Genomic DNA, 22,010 nt, shown 5'->3' with positions numbered 1-22,010 from the left:
GCTATCGTCTGTATACCACCCCTACCTTGTCACAACACAACTGATTGTCTCAAACGCATTATGAAGGAAAGAAATTCCACAAATTAACCTTTAACAAGGCACACCTGTTAATTTAAATGCATTCCAGGTGATTACCTCACCTGATTTTATTTACTTACTACATGATTCCATAAATTTTATTTCATAATTGTCTATACTATTATTCTACAATGTAAAAAATAGTAAAAATAAAGAAATACCCTGGAATGAGTAGGTGTGTCCAAACTTTTGACTGGTACTGTATATATTTATACTAATGCTCATTCAGCCTCACTCAGTGCTCTGTTGCGGAGGGACTAGCCAAGGGACACCTCTCCTTGATCTCCTCTGGTTGTGCGCAATTGGTTGCACGTAATTGCTGTGTGCTCAAAGGTTCGGCTCAATCTTTGGGATGGGTAAGGGAATACATAGGGACAGCACACAACAGCAGGGCATACTGGTATGGTCAGGCAGCTTCAGCCCCCTGTAGCAATAATGTCTATCTGCGGACTACAGTAACTACAAGCAACGTCCCACACAAAAAGTACATTGGTATCTCATTACACGACTTGCCCACTCATTGACAACTGTGTATTGATCAGAGGCCAGGTTGCTTGTTGCATCTTTAGTATTTGCGGTTAACTTTAGCAGCTAAAGTAGCATTTAGGATCATTAGCATAGCGGTTAGGATTATGAACATCGTAGAACTAGCGTAGAGGTTTGCATAATTAACATAATTCTCCTACCATGGTTAAGATAATGATAGTGGTTAGGGGAAGGATTAGCTAACATATAAATAGTTGCAAAAGACTTGTGGTTAGCTAAAGTTGCTAATTAGCAAAATGTTATGGGTATTCCTTTAAACCCTCAGGTGTTTCTACTTGGTGTGTGTTGTGTGTAGTAAATTGTCCCTGCACGAAAATCCCAACACACGCCCAGTGTGTGATCCGCAGATAGACCTTTCTCCCCTTGGGTGCTGCCATAGAGATACGTTAGTATGCCTAGCCCAAGAACACTCAATGTCATTTGCCACAGATTAATCAACGTCTTATCTCCGGTAGCTTTGATTGGACTAATGTGTCAACTTCATAGTTGTTTGTCTTCTAGCTAGCTGAAATGTCATGAATCACATCAACTATCTCCTCACAAATTATTTTCAAACGTTGCGTTATGGATAAAATGTCTGTGCTCATCAGCAGATGAACATTCGAATAAGACCTCTGTTAAAAGAAAGAAAGCTGGAAAGAATACTCAACCAATGGTTTGGATGGAAGCAGTGGCTAACAGCCGTTTTAACTAGCTCTGTGTCTTGTTTTTAATGCTTGATGGTTGAATCCAATCACTTTTTGACAGCATCCCTTTTGATTTAAACAAAACTTTCCATACATGTTTGCCCATGGAAGAATTGGTCAGAAAATGACATTTTTTGGACGTGAATGCCAAAACATTCAGAAGATACCTCACCATACCATGAGACATCCATGTCTTCATCACTGGAAAATATACAGTTGAGTTTGATATAATTTAAAAGCTTACAAACAGGGTGGTCAAACAATTCTATAATTTCTTGAAAAAACTATTAAAATTAGGCCGTTTTAACCTTTAACATCAATTATCTAAAAACACTTAAACTCACGTTTCAAAAATATATATTTGCATATGTTGTATCTTAGACCATAGGTTTTTATGTGGTGCCCACCAACATCCTCTTGAATACAGGGTGGATGTCATTTCAATCATAGAAATATAATGTTTAGAATGAACCTATCCTTCAGACCACTGCAATTTTAGCTGGTACACCATTGAAATTTAAATTTAAATGGAAATATAAACTTAGAATTACTACCACAAAGATGGTGAACAGTCCAGCCACCGTTGAATGTCGACTTAAATGGTCTATTCCATTATCTATATTTCTATGACTTCAATAGATTTTCTATTAAAGATTGACAGTAAAAATGTAAACAGATATTCCTATTCAAGTCAACATTCTCTAATCCAACCATCTTTGTGGTACCATTTGAAAGTTGAAATTTCAATTTGATTCCCATTTTAGTACATTTATTAGCCAAAACAAGACATCCACCCTGTATTCAAGAGCATGTTGTTTCAACCGATGGCAGGCACCACACAACCTCAGATAATGTCAAATAAGGTCTAAGCTACAACATATGCAAATATGAAAAAGAGTTTAAAAAAAGTACCATTTGTATTTATTTGTTTTAATGTTTTTCAATAAATTCTAAAATTGTTTGACAACCCTGTTTGTAAGCTTAAAACAATATCTCAACTTTTTATCTTTTCCAGTGATGAAGACATGGATGTGTCATGGTATGGCGGAGTATACAAAATAAGTAAACATTGAGCACCTTTATCTCTTGAATGTTTTGGCATTCATCTCCAAAAATACTTTCTGAGCACTTTTTACATAGGTACAACCATCTAGTACCGGGTCGGACCCCCCACTGCCGCCAGAACAGCGATTCTACAAGGTGGAGAAAACGTTCCACAGGGATGTCGGTCCATGCTGACGCGATGGCATCACAAAGTTGCTGCAGATTGGATGGTGGGAGATTCATGCTGTGAACAGCCCGTTCCATCTCTTTTTTTTCTTTTTTTTATACATTTTATCCCCTTTTCTCCCCAATTTTTGTGGTATCCAATCGCTAGTAATTACTATCTTGTCTCATCGCTACAACTCCCGTACGGGCTCGGGAGAGACGAAGGTCGAAAGCCATGCGTCCTCCGAAGCACAACCCAACCAAGCCGCACTGCTTCTTAACACAGCGCGCCTCCAACCCAGAAGCCAGCCGCACCAATGTGTCGGAGGAAACACCGTGCACCTGGCCCCCTTGGTTAGCGCGCACTGCGCCCGGCCCGCCACAGGAGTCGCTGGAGCGCGATGAGACAAGGATATCCCTACCGGCCAAACCCTCCCTAACCCGGACGACGCTAGGCCAATTGTGCGTCGCCCCACGGGCCTCCCGGTCGCGGCAGGCTGCGACAGAGCCTGGGCGCTAACCCAGAGACTCTGGTGGCACAACTAGCGCTGCGATGCAGTGCCCTAGACCACTGCGCCACCCAGGAGGCCAGCCCGTTCCATCTCTTCACAAAGATGCTCTATTGGGTTTGGTCAGCAACAATGTTCAGATACTCTGTGGTGTTCAAACATTGCTCAATTGGTATCAAGGGACCTAACATGTGCCAGGAAAACATTACCCACACCATTACACCCCTGCCACCAGCCTGTACCGTTGACACCAGGCACATGCTTACACAAAATCCTAACTATGCTGTCAGCATGATGCAACAGTAACCGGGATTCGTCAGACCAGACAATGTTTTTCCACTCCTCAATTGTCCAGTGTTGGTTATTGCGTTCCCAATGGAGCTTCCTCTTGTTTTTAGCTGATAGGAGTGGAACCCTGTGTGGTCGTCTGCTGCAATAGCTCATCTGTGACAAGGATCAACAAGGTGTGCGTTCCGAGATGTCGTTCTACACACAACTGTTTTACTTGTCTGTTTGCTGTCCGCCTGTTAGCTTGCACGAGTCTTGCCATTCTCCTTCAACCTCCATCCTCAATGAGTTGTTTTCACCCACAGGATTGTGGCTGACTGGATGTTTTTTGTCGCGCCATTCTCTGTAAAACCTAGACACTGTCGTGCTGAAAGGAGATACTGGATCCGGCGTGCCTTGCTCCGACGATCATACCACCTTCAAAGTCACTTAGGTCACACGTTTTGCCCATTCTAATGTTCGAACAGTAAATTAATGTCTCAATGCCTGTCTGCCAGCTTTATATAGCAATTGACGTGACTCACTGTATAAGTGCGATCCATTTTCATGAACAGAGTGTACCTAATAAACTGTCTGGTGAGTATATGTATGGAAGGTTTCATTCAAATCAAATGGGGTGCTGTCAAAAAGTGATGGAATATAAATGGATTTACCCTGATAGACTGTTTTAATTTCCCATGGAACTTTGAACAATGCAACGGTTGAAGCAAAGCAGAAGCTTTATAAACTTTATTCTTAACTGGAACATGACATTTTGAATTAAAATTAACTTTACTCTATAAAGTATGTTCGACTACTGTGGTCTTCAGTGCAATTAAATCTAAACGGATATTGGAATTAGCCTACGCACCGATCAAACAAAATATAATAATGTTTGTGTGTGTCGCGCAAACTCATTTCTGGGATTATTTATTGTAATGGTACATTTAATGTGAAGTGGTTTCGATGCATATCAGCTTTTTTGATTGAGTTTGCCCCACCAATATTGTCATGTTCAAATCTCAGACCCTGCTCACAGCACAGAGCTGGTGAGGTGAAGGATTGAGGGTGAACCCCACGGATGGTGTGAGGTCCAGATCATCCTCTGTTACTCCAGGAGGAGGAGAGAAACGAAAGCGCTGCAGGAGGGAGGTGAAGAAGAGGAAGAGCTCCATCCTGGCCAGACCCTCCCCCAGACACACCCTACGACCTGTGAGAGAGACCAAAGATACAGAAAATAGCATGAAGTCTGTCCAAAAGGCTACCAGAATTGATCTACTTCTTGCAATTAAATTATGTGTTATATAATGAAGTTAATATACCTGCAGAGAAGGCCATGAAGGCGTCCCTCTTGACAAATCCTCCGTGCTCATTCAGAAAGTGGGAGGGGGTAAAGGTGTGGGGGCTCTCCCATTCGCTATCGTCCTGTAGGACCGATGTCAGTAGAGGAATCACAGACGTCCCCTGCAGTAAGGGTGAAGCATATGACCCCTTATTTTCTGAGTAAAAGTGATGGAACTTGGTTTAATAAATGTGCACACTCAAAAGGAGTGGATTGCAACTGCAGGCAGAAATATATACTTACAGCATGCCCACACTCCAATATTTCACAATAATGTGTTGTGATCTGGATGCCGTCTTTTTGCATCCCCCAAATGTGGAACCTTACCGATATCATGGATGGTGGTTTGAGAACATTCCAAGATTTGAAAGATACATACACATTACCAGGCAACTCCTTTTTTCTATATTTACAACTAAAGTTCACTATACTGGTCTACGGAGTCCCTTGGGAAACCCCAACTACCAAACCATCCAGTGATGGATTTATATACTCCCTCTCCGGCGCTCTAGGTCACCAGGCTGCTCATTATTACACACACACACACCTGTCACCATCATTACGTGCACCAGCACCTGAGACTCACCTGGACGCCATCACCTGCCTGATTACCTTCCATATATTACTCCCTTTGGTTCCTTCCCAGGTGTTATTGTTTCTGTTTCAGTTTCATGTCTGTGCGTTGTTAGTTCTTGTTTTGTATTATGTTTAGTTTATTGATTAAATGATTCACTCCCTGAACTTGTTCACACGTTACAATATAAAAATATGACCTTGGCATCCTGTAATCCCAACCATCAATGTATACAGGTGGGGTGGGAGGCATGGTTTTCAGGTGGGGAAGGAGGATGCGGGCGGGTGGATAGGGACTGAAGGGGGGAATGGATTGGGCTTCTCTTTGTATGCATTTATTTGATTGTTTTTTGAACCTGCAACCTCCCTTCAGAAAAAAGAAGACAATATGAAGTTGGTCACAAAATAAACAGAGATTTGGATATCCAGGTATCTGACCTTTTTGATGAAATATCCCTGGAAGGTGACATCTCGGCTGGTGGTGTGAGGGATGGACATGGGTGCAATGTTGGCCAGTCTCTGGGTCTCATGGATCACTGCATCAGTGTAGGGCAGGTTCTTCCTGTCCTCTACCAAGGGCTGACGACTTCCTATAATCCTGCTGATCTCCTCCTGGACCTGGTCTGAGACAGAAAGGAGGGAGGGTTGGAGTTAATACAGTGAAATGTACACTGGGTATACAAACATTAAAAACACCTGCTCTTTCACTGACAGACTGACCAGGTGAAAGCTATGATCCCTTATTGATGTCTCTTGTTAAATCCACTTCAATCAGTGTAGATGGAGGGGAGGAGACAGGTTAACAAAGGATTTTTAAGCCTTGAGACAATTGAGACTTTATTTAACTAGGCAAGTCAGTTAAGAACAAATTCTTATTTACAATAACGGCCTACCAAAAGGCCTCCTGCGGGGACGGGGGATTAAAAATAAATAACATATAAATATAGGACAACACACCACGACGAGAGAACACAACAGTTTCCCGTGTGTATCAAGAATGGTCCACCACCCAAAGGACATCCAGCCAACTTGACAACTGTGGAAAACATTGGATTCAACATGGGCCAGCATCTCTGTGGAATGCTTTCGACACCTTCTAGAGTCCATGCTCCAACGAATTGAGGCTGTTCTGCAGAAGATGTTCCTAATGTTTTGTACACTCATTTTTATAAACCTGATTTAATGTTTAACCTTCATTAACCAAGCCATCCTTATCTAGTTTCATAATATATTCTTCAATCTGGCTCTTTGCCAATGTTTATAACTTGTAACACCATGAGTGCTTTACTGTTTCATGTCTGTGTGTCACAGGTGGCACATTAATTGTGGAGGACGGGTTCATAGTAATGGCTGAAATGGAATCGAACACATGGTTTCCATATTTTTGATACCACTCCATTCCAGCCATTATTATGACCCGTCCTCCCCTCAGCAGCCTCCTATGGTGTGTGTGTGTGTGTGTGTGTGTGTGTGTGTGTGTGTGTGTGTGTGTGTGTGTGTGTGTGTGTGTGTGTGTGTGTGAGCGAGTGTGCGTATATCAATCCTTACCCTGTATATGGGGGTACTTGGCCATTAGCAGCAGACCCCAGCGCAGGGTTGTCCCGGTGGTGTCGGTACCAGCACTAAACAGGTTACCAACACTAAATACCAGGTTGTCGTCATGGTAGAAAGAATCCATATTGCCAAATTCCTAACAGAACCAAACCCACAGATGACATGAGTTATGTACAGTCAGTCTTCCCTCAAATATTAGCCAAGAGAAACTGGCATGCATAGTATTGATATTAGCCCTCTGATTACAATGGAGATACATGTGTCACGCTGTTCTGGGCAGCTTAACTTGGCCCTTCTTTAAACTGGACAATAATTAAGATAAGATCAAACTAGAGCTTGCTTTGTGGAAGGTGGTGCTTCTACACATGCATTGCTTGCTGTTTTAGTCTGGGTTTCTTTACAGCACTTTGACATCAGCTGATGTAAGAAGGGCTTTAAAAATACATTTGATTGATTGAAAAAAGCAGAGCATCTATTTATCACGGACAGTCCTCTCCGCATCTTTACAATCATTAAATCAATATGTTCTGACCATGAGAGTTTACAATCTAAAATAACACCAAGTAACAGCCACACCATTGATTACCAGATTCAGCTGATGTCCAGAACTTAGGGAATGATTTGTATCAATACAATGCTTAGTTTTGGAGATGTTCAGGACCAGTTTATTACTGGCCACCCATTCTCAAACTGACTGCAGCTCTTTGTTTAGTGTTGCAGTGATTTCACTAGCTGTGATTGCTGACGGGTTGAATCATCAGCAAACATGGACACAGGCTTTGTTTAATGCCAGTGGCAGGTCATACAAATAGAAAAGAGTAGAGGGCTAAGAGAGGTGCCATGCAGTACACCACACTTGACATGTTTAACATTAGAGAAGCTTCCATTAAAGAAAACCCCTTGGGTTCTATTAGATAGATAGCTCTGATTCCACAATATGGCAGAGGTTGAAAAGCCATAACACATAGGATTTTCCAACACGTTATGGTCACTAATATTAAAGGCTGCACTGAAATCTTTTTATTATACATTTCTTTGAACCAATCATCAGTCATTTGTGCCAGTGCATGTCCAGTGGCCTTCTCTATAAGCATGCCGAAAGTCTTCATTTGTTTACAGAGAAATAGCATTGCATTTGGTCAAACACCATTTTTTCCAACAGTTTGCTAAAAGCTGGCAGTAAGCTGATAGGTTGGCTGTTAGAACCAGGCCTGAGGACAAACACTTCTCTGGGCTCAGATTAAAGACATGACAGTTGTCAATGCCAGGAGGTTTGTCATTATTGATCAATAATCATTTCTTCACCTCTCCCACACTAACTTTACAAAATGAAAGAAAAGCATTGTAAGTTTGAATTATGTGTTTTTTTTAATGCATGAATATGATGGCTCACTGTTTTGCTGGCATTTCCCGCCTAAGTTTGCCACCATGCCAATGAAGTTATTAAAATAATTGGCAACATCAAATTGTTGTGATAAATAAGCCATCTGATTCCATTTTAATAGAATTAGTCTTTCTGCCTATAATTTCCTTTTGTTTAACTAGGCAAGTCAGTTAAGAACAAATTCCTATTTACAATGACGGCCTACTGGGGAACAGTGAGTTAACTGCCTTGTTCAGGGGCAGAATGACAGATCTTTACCTGGTCAGCTCAGGGATTCAAACCAGCTACCTTTTAGTTACTGGCTCAATACTCTAACCTCTAGGCTACCTGCCGCCCCAATTTAAAGTACTCCAAAGTCCCCCGTCCCCCATCATTCTTTATATCCTTGATCTTGGCTTCATTATACAGTGTCTACTCTTTGTTGAGTTTAGTCACATTATTTCTCAATTTGCAGTAAGCCAGTCAGATGTGAAGCCAGACTTATTAGCCACTCCTTTTGCCCCCCATCTCTTTCAACCATACAGTTTTTCAATTCCTCATCAATCCATGGAGCCAGTTTCTTAAAAGGTACATGTTTATCAATAACTAGAAGAAGCAATTTCATAAATGCATCAAGTGCAGCGTCTGGATGTTCCTTATTAATCACATCAGACCAACAAATATTTTTTAACGTCATCCACACAGCAAAATGTTTTTTTTAGGTATTTTTCTTAAAACGTCATTGTTGGTTAAGGGCTTGTAAGTATGCATTTCACTGTTGTATTCGGCGCATGTGACAAATACAAAAGATTTTCAAATCAAATGAAATTGTATGATCTCATACACTATTTTAGTCCCATCTTTTAGAAGCTTCGCTTTCCTGGATATAACCACTGGATATTGTGATCACTGCATCCAATGGCTACAGCTTTAGAACAAAGATCTATTAGTACAAATGTAATCAATACAGTGCATGTGGATGATCGTTCCTGTTCTGTTTGTAAACACCCTTGTAGGTTGATTAATGACCTGAACCAGATTACAGTCACTGGTTACAGTGAGAAGCTTCCTCTTCAGCGGAGAGCTTGATGACAACCAGTCAATATTCAGGTCCCCAAGATAGTAGACCTCTCTGTTTATATCACATACACTCTTTTTTTATTTAACTAGGCAAGTCAGTTAAGAACAAATTCTTATTTACAAACTACCCCGGCCAAACCCTAACAATGCTGGCCCATTTGTGCGTCGCCCTATAGGACTCCAATCATGGCCAGTTGTGAGGCAGCCTGGAATCGAACCAGGGTCTGTAGTGACGCCTCTAGCACTGAGATGCAGTGCCTTAGACCTGTGTGCCACTCGGGAGCCCCCATCAAGAAATGGGAGCCCCCATTTTACACACATTATCTAGATAGTGACAGTTAGAACTTGGTGGCCTATAGGAGTTACACTATACTAGGCTTTAGAGGAGGCAGGTGAACCTGCAACCACAACACTTCAATAACACTTGACATGAGATCCTCTCTAAGCATTACAGGGATATGTCTCTGAATACATACAGCAACAACTCCCCCATAGGCATTCCTGTGTCTTCTGTAAATGTTATATCATTGTATTGCTAATGATGTATCAAATGAATTATCTACGTGAGTCTCATAAATGGCTAATATATATCTGATGTTAGCAAGTTATTAATCGTATTAACCTTACTTCTAAGGCTACATATATTAATATGGGCTATTTTTATCAATTTCCTGTGTAGCTTATCAGAGACATAATATGGAAAAGAACAAACAAAGCAAACCAAACAGATAATCAACACAATCTTTTAAATCAGCTTGAGGAACTGTTTTAGTGTTTGAGTCTGAGTTGACATGTGATTCTACTGATACAGAGAACTAGTTAGATCCTCCCTCAGCTGGCATTCAGTCAAACTGGTTGAATCAACATTTTCCACGTCATTTTAATTAAATTATGTTGAATCAACGTCGAATAGATGTTGAATTGACGTCTGTGCCCAGTGGGATGTTAATGTTGGACAACTGAAGTTAGTTGTGTTCTTGGGCAGTAAAGTGAACCACAAGGTGGTGTAATAAGTATTATAAACCCGGCAGTTTGGTCTTGGTAATTTAGACAATATACCCCGAGTGTGACGCAAAATGACTCATTTACTGTTCTAATTATGTTAGTAACAAGTTTATAACACCAGCAAGGCACCTCTGGGTTTTGTGGAATATGGCCAATATACAAGGACTGTATACAGGCACTGCACTTCGCGTCATGCAGTGCCTTAGCTGTGGTAAATTGACCATATACCACACCCCCCTCGGACCTTATTGATTATTCTATTCTGTACAGTTATACTGAGCAATATTAATGCAACACTTTGTTATGAATGAGTGAGATGCAGATTCTGCATGAAGTCTTCATACCTCCAGGGTCTGCTTTCGGACAAGGAACGAGTCCACAAAGCCTCTACACATATGAGGGTTCAGAGTCTCCTTCAGGCCCCTCACCAGCTCTGTCACCTCCATCTTCATATCAGCAATATTCTTTTTCAGACATGTCAGGTTGTTTATCCACGGACCCAACCAGGGAAACATGTTGTACATCTACACAGAGATTCAGGTAGAATAGGCATAGAAAAATATTATATTAATTATTATTAATTATTAATTATAACACACCACAACTATAATTAGATCATTAAATACATAAATTCAATGTGATATACATTTGCATAAATGTGTAATTATTAGTTGTGAGCACCAATGTCGGTTTAATATTTTTACTATTCAGTAAAAAGAACACATTACTTTTCCTGCATACACAAAACCCTTAAACAGACCTTCTCACAGGTTTTAAATTTAGCATATTTAATGAATTGCCTGTTGATGGTCCTATTATATAGGCCTCCCTAACTAACCAGTTTGAATACAATATTATAATACCAGAATATTCACACCTGGCCCAAAGGACAACCTGAAAACAGTTGTCTGAACTTCAAAGAGCCATGGAAGTGAACAGAAAAGTGAACATTAACAGTTGTAATATATTTTATACAAACCGCTACGATATGGAATCACAAAAATGGTACTGATATTGATATCATTTTGTATATCGGTGCCCATCACTAGTGATTATGTAACCATATTATATATAATAATTACAATGATATAATTAATTGTACAAAATATTTTAGCCATTTAGCAGACACTCTTACCCAGAGCGATTCACAGTTAGTGCATTCATCTTAAGATAGCTTGGTGGGACAACCACATATAACAGGCATAGTAAGTACACTTTTCTCAATAAAGGAGTTATCAGCAAAGTCAGAGCTAGAAGGATGGGGGGGGGGGGGTTTATTTAAGATACTTTTGGAGGAGGTAGTGTTTCAGGTGCTTTCAGAAGATGGGTAGGGACTCTGCTGACCTAGCTTCAGGGGGAAGCTGGTTCCCCCATTAGTGTGCCAGGACAGAGAAGAGCTTGGACTGGGCTATGAGGATTTTATTTGATATGTTATACGTATACATCATGAATATTGTATATAATGATATATAATGATTCATAAGCAGCTTAGTAATGGGTTATAAACTGTACAATAATGGTATATAATATATATACCATTATAGTATATACTTACTAGTATATACTTGCACATCAAGTAAAGTATAACTGAGTATGTCCATTTTAATTTGCAAGAATTCATAACAGGTGTTCTGTTTCCTAGTTTTATTGATTGCACTGAGACAGCCATTATTTACTCAGAAAATACAGTAAAAACAAAATGGTCTGAATAAGCAGACTGTACCTGAATTGATGCAGAACCTGTTAGGCGTATACTCTCATTGGCCCTGTCCGCCATGCCTGTGAATAGGGGGTCAGTGTATTCAAACCTGCTGCCATAGACAATGGCCGAGATTATGTTGGAGACGGCATAAAGCACAGGCTGTGCTGTGTCAAATGCCTTACCTGTAATAGACAAAACATCTAATTAATTACAAAATAAGATTTCCAGAACCCACACAATCACTTAGCAAGCCAATTAGCTATTTACTAATAATGTGGTTAAAAATAGCCTGATTTTTAACCAGGCAATTAAGCCTAGGCAACCCTTATAAATACATCATACTACTTCTACTACTAGCGTAGAGATACTGATTCTCTTACCCTCATGTTTTTCCAACACTTCAATAAGGTAGTGAATTTCCTCTAAGATTTTCTCCTCACTCCCTTTCTTGCCCATCCCAAAGTCTCTTAGGTTTGTCAGGGCAAAGCGCCTCATCTCTTTCCATGAGTCTCCATTGGCAAACAGAATCCCTGTAGAGAACGTAGTTTGTTTCCATGACAATTCAAAGTGAAATATGAATAAATAAATTATATTTACTATAATATGCCATTTAATAATGCGCATGTACATATATATATATATAATCTGCCAAATTATCTCTGCATCCTTTCTGGTCATGATCATCTGTAACTATTTTCGACATTTATATTATTTTCAGAGGATTAGAGTCAGAACATTTGATGAATTGTGGAAACTGATCTGATCTCTGCATTCACCATTCTAGTCTGATCTCTGCATTCACCATTCTAGTCTGATCTCTGCATTCACCATTCTAGCCTGATCTCTGCATTCACCATTCTAGCCTGATCTCTGCATTCACCATTCTAGCCTGATCTCTTCATTCACCATTCTAGCCTGATCTCTGCATTCACCATTCTAGCCTGATCTCTGCATTCACCATTCTGGCCTGATCTCTGCATTCACCATTCTAGTCTGATCTCTGCATTCACCATTCTAGTCTCAAATGTCAGAAATGAGTGGTATTATTCAAAATGAACTTGTCAGCTATTGGATCACTTTCAACCAATCAGAGGACAGCCTAATTAAAACACAGTATTTGGCAACATTGGTTGTTGTCCTAAACTCAACCACTGTTTCTGCGAGGGCACTGATTGGACCAGACATTTTCTGGCTTATTCCAAACGCCAATCTATTGGATTAAGGGCAGGCTGATACATGCAGTAAAACAGAATGGTGAATGCAGCAATCAGACTTGTTCCACCAGGCTAGAATAAGACTTTCAACAGATTGTAATGCATTTCATATCCAACTCATCTCAAAGTGTCTGAAATTGATTGTGTAGCTCAATAAAGTTTATTTCAAGTAACTTTTAGGTGAAAATCTCACTTTTAAAAGTTCCTAATTTGTTAACTCATACCCACAACGTTGTTGACTCATCCTATGCTCATATTTGTGGCCAACACATACATTGGAGAACAAACGCATGGATTGCTGTTTTAGCTCGTTCATAGACTGCTTACAGATGAAGGAAAACAATAAGACAGGTTGTAATTTGGGTGAACTATCCCTTTAAGAATGGGACATAGCCAGCATACGAGTCAAATATCATTACCATGTCCTTGGTTGAAATCATAGAGCACAGGCGTGATGTCCCTGTCCCCAAAGTCCTCTGCCTGGTTGACCAGCGCCTGCTTGACCGTCTTGTATCCTGCCAGAACAACCACTTTCTTGGGTCCAAAGTGAACCGTGAAGATGGAACCATATTTCTTGGAGAGCTGGACAGATAAAGTACACATAAAAGTACACCATAGACTCAGTTGTGTCTCGTAATGATATACAGTGGGGAGAACAAGTATTTGATACACTGCCGATTTTGCAGGTTTTCCTACTTACAAAGCATGTAGAGGTCTGTAATTTTTATCATAGGTACACTTCAACTGTGAGAGACGGAATCTAAAACAAAAATCCAGAAAATCACATTGTATGATTTTTAAGTAATTCATTTGCATTTTATTGCATGACATAAGTATTTGATCACCTACCAACCAGTAAGAATTCCGGCTCTCACAGACCTGTTAGTTTTTCTTTAAGAAGCCCTCCTGTTCTCTACTCATTACCTGTATTAACTGCACCTGTTTGAACTCGTTACCTGTATAAAAGACACCTGTCCACACACTCAATCAAACAGACTCCAACCTCTCCACAATGGCCAAGACCAGAGATTTGTGTAAGGACATCAGGGATAAAATTGTAGACCTGCACAAGGCTGGGATGGGCTACAGGACAATAGGCAAGCAGCTTGGTGAGAAGGCAACAACTGTTGGCGCAATTATTAGAAAATGGAAGAAGTTCAAGATGACGGTCAATCACCCTCGGTCTGGGGCTCCATGCAAGATCTCACCTCGTGGGGCATCAATGATCATGAGGAAGGTGAGGGATCAGCCCAGAACTACACGGCAGGACCTGGTCAATGACCTGAAGAGAGCTGGGACCACAGTCTCAAAGAAAACCATTAGGAACACACTACGCCGTCATGGATTAAAATCCTGCAGCGCACGCAAGGTCCCCCTGCTCAAGCCAGCGCATGTCCAGGCCCGTCTGAAGTTTGCCAATGACCATCTGGATGATCCAGAGGAGGAATGGGAGAAGGTCATGTGGTCTGATGAGACAAAAATAGAGCTTTTTGGTCTAAACTCCACTCGCTGTGTTTGGAGGAGGAAGAAGGATGAGTACAACCCCAAGAACACCATCCCAACCGTGAAGCATGGAGGTGGAAACATCATTCTTTGGGGATGCTTTTCTGCAAAGGGGACCGGACGACTGCACCGTATTGAGGGGAGGATGGATGGGGCCATGTATCGCGAGATCTTGGCCAACAACCTCCTTCCCTCAGTAAGAGCATTGAAGATGGGTCGTGGCTGGGTCTTCCAGCATGACAACGACCCAAAACACACAGCCAGGGCAACTAAGGAGTGGCTCCGTAAGAAGCATCTCAAGGTCCTGGAGTGGCCTAGCCAGTCTCCATACCTGAACCCAATAGAAAATCTTTGGAGGGAGCTGAAAGTCCGTATTGCCCAGCGACAGCCCCGAAACCTGAAGGATCTGGAGAAGGTCTGTATGGAGGAGTGGGCCAAAATCCCTGCTGCAGTGTGTGCAAACCTGGTCAAGAACTACAGGAAACGTATGATCTCTGTAATTGCAAACAAAGGTTTCTGTACCAAATATTAAGTTCTGCTTTTCTGATGTATCAAATACTTATGTCATGCAATAAAATGCAAATGAATTACTTAAAAATCATACAATGTGATTTTCTGGATTTTTATTTTAGATTCCGTCTCTCACAGTTGAAGTGTACCTATGATAAAAATTACAGACCTCTACATGCTTTGTAAGTAGGAAAACCTGCAAAATCGGCAGTGTATCAAATACTTGTTCTCCCCACTTTATGACTAAGCACAAAACTGAACATCACATACAGCTTGTTTAATATGTTTCAGTCAAGAAATAGCGTGAAGACAGTGGTTTACACTTGATGTCAGACCTAGGTTCAAATACCAGTCAATGTAACTTAATTATTAACAAAATTAGTGTTTAGACAAAGTTTTTTATTGGAAATACATTTGGAAAGTATTGGTGTCAAGCTCCCGCTCCCATCGTCACCGGTCTACTGACCACTGGTCCTGGCAACTCATCTTTATGCACACCTGGCAACCATCATTATGCACACCTGGCAACCATCATTATGCACACCTGGCAACCATCACTATGCACACCTGGCAACCATCATTATGCACACCTGGCAACCATCATTATGCACACATGGCAACCATCATTATGCACACATGGCAACCATCATTACGCACACCTGCGACTCATCAGTCACACCTGGACTTCATTACTCCCTTGATTACCTCCTCTTTATATAGCACTCTTTTGTTATCAGTCATCAGGTAGTATTGTTTATGTTTCCATGTCAGAGGCATTAACTGCACCTATGTTACAATTGGCATGTATTTACAACTACTTGTTTTTATATTCAAAGTAGTTGTTTTTGGCTGTATATTAGAAAATAGTCAAACACAAACATGTCATATTTAAGTACACTATGTATTTGAACCCAGGTCTGTTTTAACAAGATCCCTGAAGGGATATTCCTGGGGTGCATCTCGGGCGCCGAAGTCGTGGATGTGGATTATGGCAGCCCCCCGCACCTCTCTGATTCAGAGGGTTGTGTTAAAGGCAGAAGACACATTTCAGTTGAATGTGTTGTTGTATAAATGACTAGGTATCCCCCTTTACTTTCAATATTCTAAAGTGGCCTCATCTCTTTCCTTGCAACACGTTGGTCACTGTCACAAAGTATTTTGTCCATAGCCTGGTCCCAACAATAACCATCTGGGACCAGGCTACTTGGGCAGGACATATCTATTGAAGTACATTACAGAATAGAACATTAAACAACATTAACCAGGTAAAAGCATGTACAATGTGCCAGAGTTCATTCATCAGTTTGCTTACTGAACTTTTCAAACCTGGTGAAATAGCAAAAAAAACAATATAAGTGAGATAAAACAGATCAAATCTCACAGATCAAATCAACCACAACATGTTTTGTTCTGAAAGCAACGGATGACTTCATCTTACCTCGCAGAGAGTGCAGTAGGGCTTCTTGAGGTCCAGCTGGAGCATGTTACCAAGCAGGGGCAGCGGCCTGGGTCCTGGAGGCGCCTTCCCCTGTTCCTCAGAGTTGGAACCAGAGGAGCGGAGGTAGAGGACCAGCAGAAACAGCACAGTACCCAGCAGTGTCACCGTGTTTGATGTCTGTAGAAGACCTTCTATAAGAGACATCTTCAAACTGAGCTCATACACCTTATACTGGGCTAAAAATACAACACACTAATGCTCCGTTATGGAACAAGTGTATGTGCTCAAAGCACTTCCACGAAACAGACCTCCAAGGAATGCTATTTGTATAACCTCCCCACCCTATTGGAGCAAGATGAGAAGAGGGAGGGTACAACCTCAGAGGAGGAGCTAAACAATGCAACTCCAGCAGGTCTGTCTACATATCATATACAGTGGGGCAAAAAAGTATTTAGTCAGCCACCAATTGTGCAAGTTCTCCCACTTAAAAAGATGAGAGAGGCCTGTAATTTTCATCATAGGTACACTTCAACTATGACAGACAAAATGAGAAAAAAAAATCCAGAAAATCACATTGTAGGATTTTTAATGAATTTATTTGCAAATTATGGTGGAAAATAAGTATTTGGTCAATAACAAAAGTTTATCTCAATACTTTGTTATATACCCTTTGTTGGCAATGACAGAGGTCAAACGTTTTCTGTAAGTCTTCACAAGGTTTTCACACACTGTTGCTGGTATTTTGGCCCATTCCTCCATGCAGATCTCCTCTAGAGCAGTGATGTTTTGGGGCTGTTGCTGGGCAACACGGACTTTCAACTCCCTCCAAAGATTTTCTATGGGGTTGAGATCTGGAGACTGGCTAGGCCACTCCAGGACCTTGAAATGCTTCTTACGAAGCCACTCCTTCGTTGCCCGGGCGGTGTGTTTGGGATCATTGTCATGCTGAAAGACCCAGCCACGTTTCATCTTCAATGCCCTTGCTGATGGAAGGAGGTTTTCACCCAAAATCTCACGATACATGGCCCCATTCATTCTTTCCTTTACACGGATCAGTCGTCCTGGTCCCTTTGCAGAAAAACAGCCCCAAAGCATGATGTTTCCACCCCCATGCTTCACAGTAGGTATGGTGTTCTTTGGATGCAACTCAGCATTCTTTGTCCTCCAAACACGACGAGTTGAGTTTTTACCAAAAAGTTCTATTTTGGTTTCATCTGACCATATGACATTCTCCCAATCTTCTTCTGGATCATCCAAATGCTCTCTAGCAAACTTCAGACGGGCCTGGACATGTACTGGCTTAAGCAGGGGGACACGTCTGGCACTGCAGGATTTGAGTCCCTGGCTGCGTAGTGTGTTACTGATGGTAGGCTTTGTTACTTTGGTCCCAGCTCTCTGCAAGTCATTCACTAGGTCCCCCCGTGTGGTTCTGGGATTTTTGCTCACCGTTCTTGTGATCATTTTGACCCCACGGGGTGAGATCTTGCATGGAGCCCCCAGATCGAGGGAGATTATCAGTGGTCTTGTATGTCTTCCATTTCCTAATAATTGCTCCCACAGTTGATTTCTTCAAACCAAGCTACTTACCTATTGCAGATTCAGTCTTCCCAGCCTGGTGCAGGTCTACAATTTTGTTTCTGGTGTCCTTTGACAGCTCTTTGGTCTTGGCCATAGTGAAGTTTGGAGTGTGACTGTTTGAGGTTGTGGACAGGTGTCTTTTATACTGATAACAAGTTCAAACAGGTGCCATTAATACAGGTAACGAGAGGAGGACAGAGGAGCATCTTAAAGAAGAAGTTACAGGTCTGTGAGAGCCAGAAATCTTGCGTGTTTGTAGGTGACCAAATACTTATTTTCCACCATAATTTGCAAATAAATTCATTAAAAATCCTACAATGTGATTTTCTGGATTTTTTTTTCTTATTTTGTCTGTCATAGTTGAAGTGTACCTATGATGAAAATTACAGGCCTCTCTCTTCTTTTTAAGTGGGAGAACTTGCACAATTGGTGGCTGACTAAATACTTTTTTGCCCCACTGTAATTGTGAAACTCACATGATTTCACCTGCAGGTCATTGACAAACTCTCCATATGATTTGTTTCCTGGTCTTTCCAAAAAAGGTAATACATCGAAAGGCGTGTATAGGCCCGGCGAAATGGAATTAGGCTGATAGACCAGATTAACACATAAACGTTATTCCATCACCAAATGGATGGTGAGGGTTACATAGATAGAATGAGGTTAAATCTAATCATATTTGGTATTTGATTGTGTTACTAAAGATCTTCAGAAATCCCCCTCTGTTGTCTATATACTTTGAAAACTCTATAAATATCATATAAAAAGTTAATAAATTACTGATTGACATATATTTACATCTTTAATCATATATAATAACTTTTTAGACACTTGAAGGTGTTCCACATTTTATGTTTTATTTGTTTAGTGTGAGTCAATGATGGTCAGGTAAATGGTCTGGTAAAACTATCTGCAGTGCAGACAGTGGGAGAAAGAACAGGTCAGGCTGGATCCCAATAATCCCTCTGCCACTTGAGGTTACAAAGGTCAGTTTACACATTCCAAAGACAGAATACATTTCCAATCTCTGTAAAAGTCTGAAAACATCTTCTTGAATAGAGGGAAGCATAACTAACAGAAGTCACCTTAGCCCTGCATATACAGATACTTCATTAAAATGCAATATTTAAAAATATGCTTTTTCATCATAGTCCTATATTTGTATATCATGTGTAGTCTAAGCCAGAAGTCGACCCACGATTGAATTTGCTCCCAAAAAGGTTTTTTGTCATTTCTTTTTTAAGATTTTCAAGGATTTGAGTGGAAATCTGGTGCCTCACCCTCCCACTCTCGAATGGGTTAGTATGTCTCATTTCTCCTTTAAATTGATCAAATGAGGTTCACTACCCATGGTGCTACTGACAAATCTACAAAGGTATGGCAGCCTTTCAATTCATTTGTAATCAGATCCACAGCTCTGGCTTTTGAGTGACTATAGATTATTTAGGTTAGGAACCTAAAGGTGTACGCTCAAATCTATAGGTGAATGAGATAAACGCTTTCTTTACACAGCTAATCAGAGAAGTATTTGTGAGATTGTGGTTGTGAGAAAAAAGACACATGGGTCTGTACGACCATGTGTTTGCCCTGCCCTACAGCCACATCACCTCTGACATCTGCCTTTAACAAAATGGATCACTGCTTGGCTAAGAGGGAAATATACGCTCCCAGCCCTCTGCTCTATTACAACATTTTCATAAATAAATTGTGACTGACACCCACATAAGATTTTTGTTGATGGACAAAGGAATTCAGCTCAAAATTACTTTTGTTTAGGAAATCTGTTTGCAAATTCTCCCACAACTAAATATACATCCAGGTAACTGCCAAAATAAAGGAAACACCAACATAACGTGTCTTAATACAGTGTTGGGCCATGATGAGCTAAAACAGCTTCAATGTACCTTGGCATAGATTTCACAAGTGTCTGGAACTCTTTTCTTCCATGAGAAATTCCATAATTTGTTGTTTTATTTATGGCTGTGGAAAACACAGTCCCAGGCGCCACTCCAGAATCTCCCATAAGTGTTCAATTGGGTTGAGATCTGGTGACTGAGACAGGCATGGCATAGGGTTTACATTGTTTTTATGCTCATCAAACCATTAATTGATTGTGGATAGGGGCATTGTCTTCCTATAGGGGTATAATCATGGTAGCCAAAATAATGGCCCGCCCAGCATTTTTATACATGACCCTAAGCATGATGAGATGTTAATTGCTTGATTAAGGAGGGTAGGAACCACACCTGTGTGAAAGCACCTGCTTTCAATATACTTTGTATCCCTCATGTACCTGTGTTTCCATTATTTTAGCAGTTACATGTATGTGGTCTGTCTCAATGTAATCAAAGTATGAAATTATTATGGTATTGTGAAATATATCTGTTTGGGCTTACTTGCGGTCAATTTGCAATGTACAAATGATATGTTACGGCCCAATGACCAACTGCTAAAGAAAAAATCTTCCTGCGGCTGAATGTAGTCGCCTACCCTCCTGGTCTAACCAGTGTGGAAATACACATTGGGCCCAAACTCTCTCCTCTGCAATATTGCCTCAAAAATTGCCGCTGTATCATGGGCTTCCGATGTGCTGTCATCATGGTTGGGTGATTACATCCAAACTCTGCAAACTCACAGAAGTGCACAACACACAAGAGTTGAAACTTTTCTGTCAAAAAGGTGTGATTGCTGAGGGCTATGAATCAGGGTTATTTAACATATGGTGTAAAGTCTGGTAGAACCTGACCCAGGAGGCGGGACTTAAATCCTGTCAGTGATCATTGACAGTTCTTAATCCTACATAGCTCCCTGTTAACCAGCAAGTGAATAGACAACTTGTCCCAAAAGAGCTGGGGGGGGGGGGGGGGGGGGGGGTGTTGGACAAGAAATGACATAGAGGAGGTGTGTTACTTTTTGGAACAGTATTTTCGCTCACGGGTACATTAGATCAACCCCAGAAGGGTTAATTCTATCTTTTGATATCTATATGAGCAAGGCATATGATAGCGGTTTATCCTTGCTGTTAACCTACACTATATATTACATGACTGTTCCTGTAAGTACAAAACTCTCTCACAGATCTTCTCAAAGGCTCTCAATTTACTTAATTGTCTGCTGATGGTTGATATTCAAACTAGTTAGGTAGGTTTAGACTCCCAGAGCATTCACACCTGAGTAAAGCCAGCGTGTCTATGTATGCGGGTGACGCAACACTATACACATCAGCTGCTAAAAGTGTGTGAAATTACTGCAGCATTTAACCCATAAGAGTCTAAGCCCTGCCTAAGCCGGGGGGTCTAAGCCATATGGAATTATTTTAAGAATGTCATACCAAGGATCATTTAGCTATTTGATTTAGAATTTTAAGACCCCTTTTTTTTGTGGACTTTTCTGCTATAAACCCATACAAATGCATTGAATAACAGATTCACAACATGGAACAACAGATAGTCCCCCCAAAAATCTACAGGAAGTTTGTTCTGAAGTGTCTGTCCTAAATCTGAGAGATATAAGAAAGATCAGGAAACATATACACTAACGGTCAAAAGTTTTAGAACACCTACTCATTCAAGGGTTTCTCTTTATTTTTACAATTTTCTACATTGTAAAATAATAGTGAAGACATTTAAACTATGAAATAACGCATATGGAATCATGTAGTAACCAAAAAAGTGTTAAACAAATCAAAATATATATTATATTTGAGATTCCTCAAAGTAGCCACCCTTTGCCTAAACCCTGTCTAAGCTGGGGGGGGGGGGGGGTTGTTTGATCTGTCTTATATCTGAGAGATATAATAAAGATATACAGTGCCTTCAGAAAGTATTCATACCCTTGACTTATTCCACATTTT

The 22,010-nt window shown here is 40.7% G+C and overlaps 1 protein-coding gene across 2 annotated transcripts; it reads right to left on the bottom strand.

Moving 5' to 3' along the window:
- Window positions 1–4,029: 4,029 nt before the first annotated feature.
- On the bottom strand, window positions 4,030–16,900 carry LOC120044844 (cytochrome P450 2K1-like). 2 transcript variants are annotated; one of them, XM_038989532.1, is made up of 9 exons: window positions 16,580–16,900; window positions 13,548–13,710; window positions 12,295–12,444; window positions 11,936–11,991; window positions 10,557–10,736; window positions 6,759–6,900; window positions 5,649–5,833; window positions 4,618–4,759; window positions 4,030–4,505 (listed from the first exon to the last, which is right to left on the bottom strand). In XM_038989532.1, the coding sequence occupies exons 1-9, from the start codon at window positions 16,781–16,783 to the stop codon at window positions 4,318–4,320; spliced, it is 1,410 nt and encodes a 469-aa protein (XP_038845460.1). In that variant the 5' UTR covers window positions 16,784–16,900; the 3' UTR covers window positions 4,030–4,317. The 2 variants fall into 2 exon arrangements, with proteins under 2 accessions (XP_038845460.1, XP_038845459.1); XM_038989531.1 differs by having other exon boundaries at window positions 11,936–12,096; window positions 16,580–16,898.
- Window positions 16,901–22,010: the final 5,110 nt, after the last annotated feature.

Source organism: Salvelinus namaycush, chromosome 3, assembly GCF_016432855.1.
Source record: "Salvelinus namaycush isolate Seneca chromosome 3, SaNama_1.0, whole genome shotgun sequence".
In the NCBI taxonomy this organism is placed as follows: Eukaryota; Metazoa; Chordata; class Actinopteri; order Salmoniformes; family Salmonidae; genus Salvelinus; species Salvelinus namaycush.
This window is presented reverse-complemented; position numbering and strand designations above follow the sequence as displayed.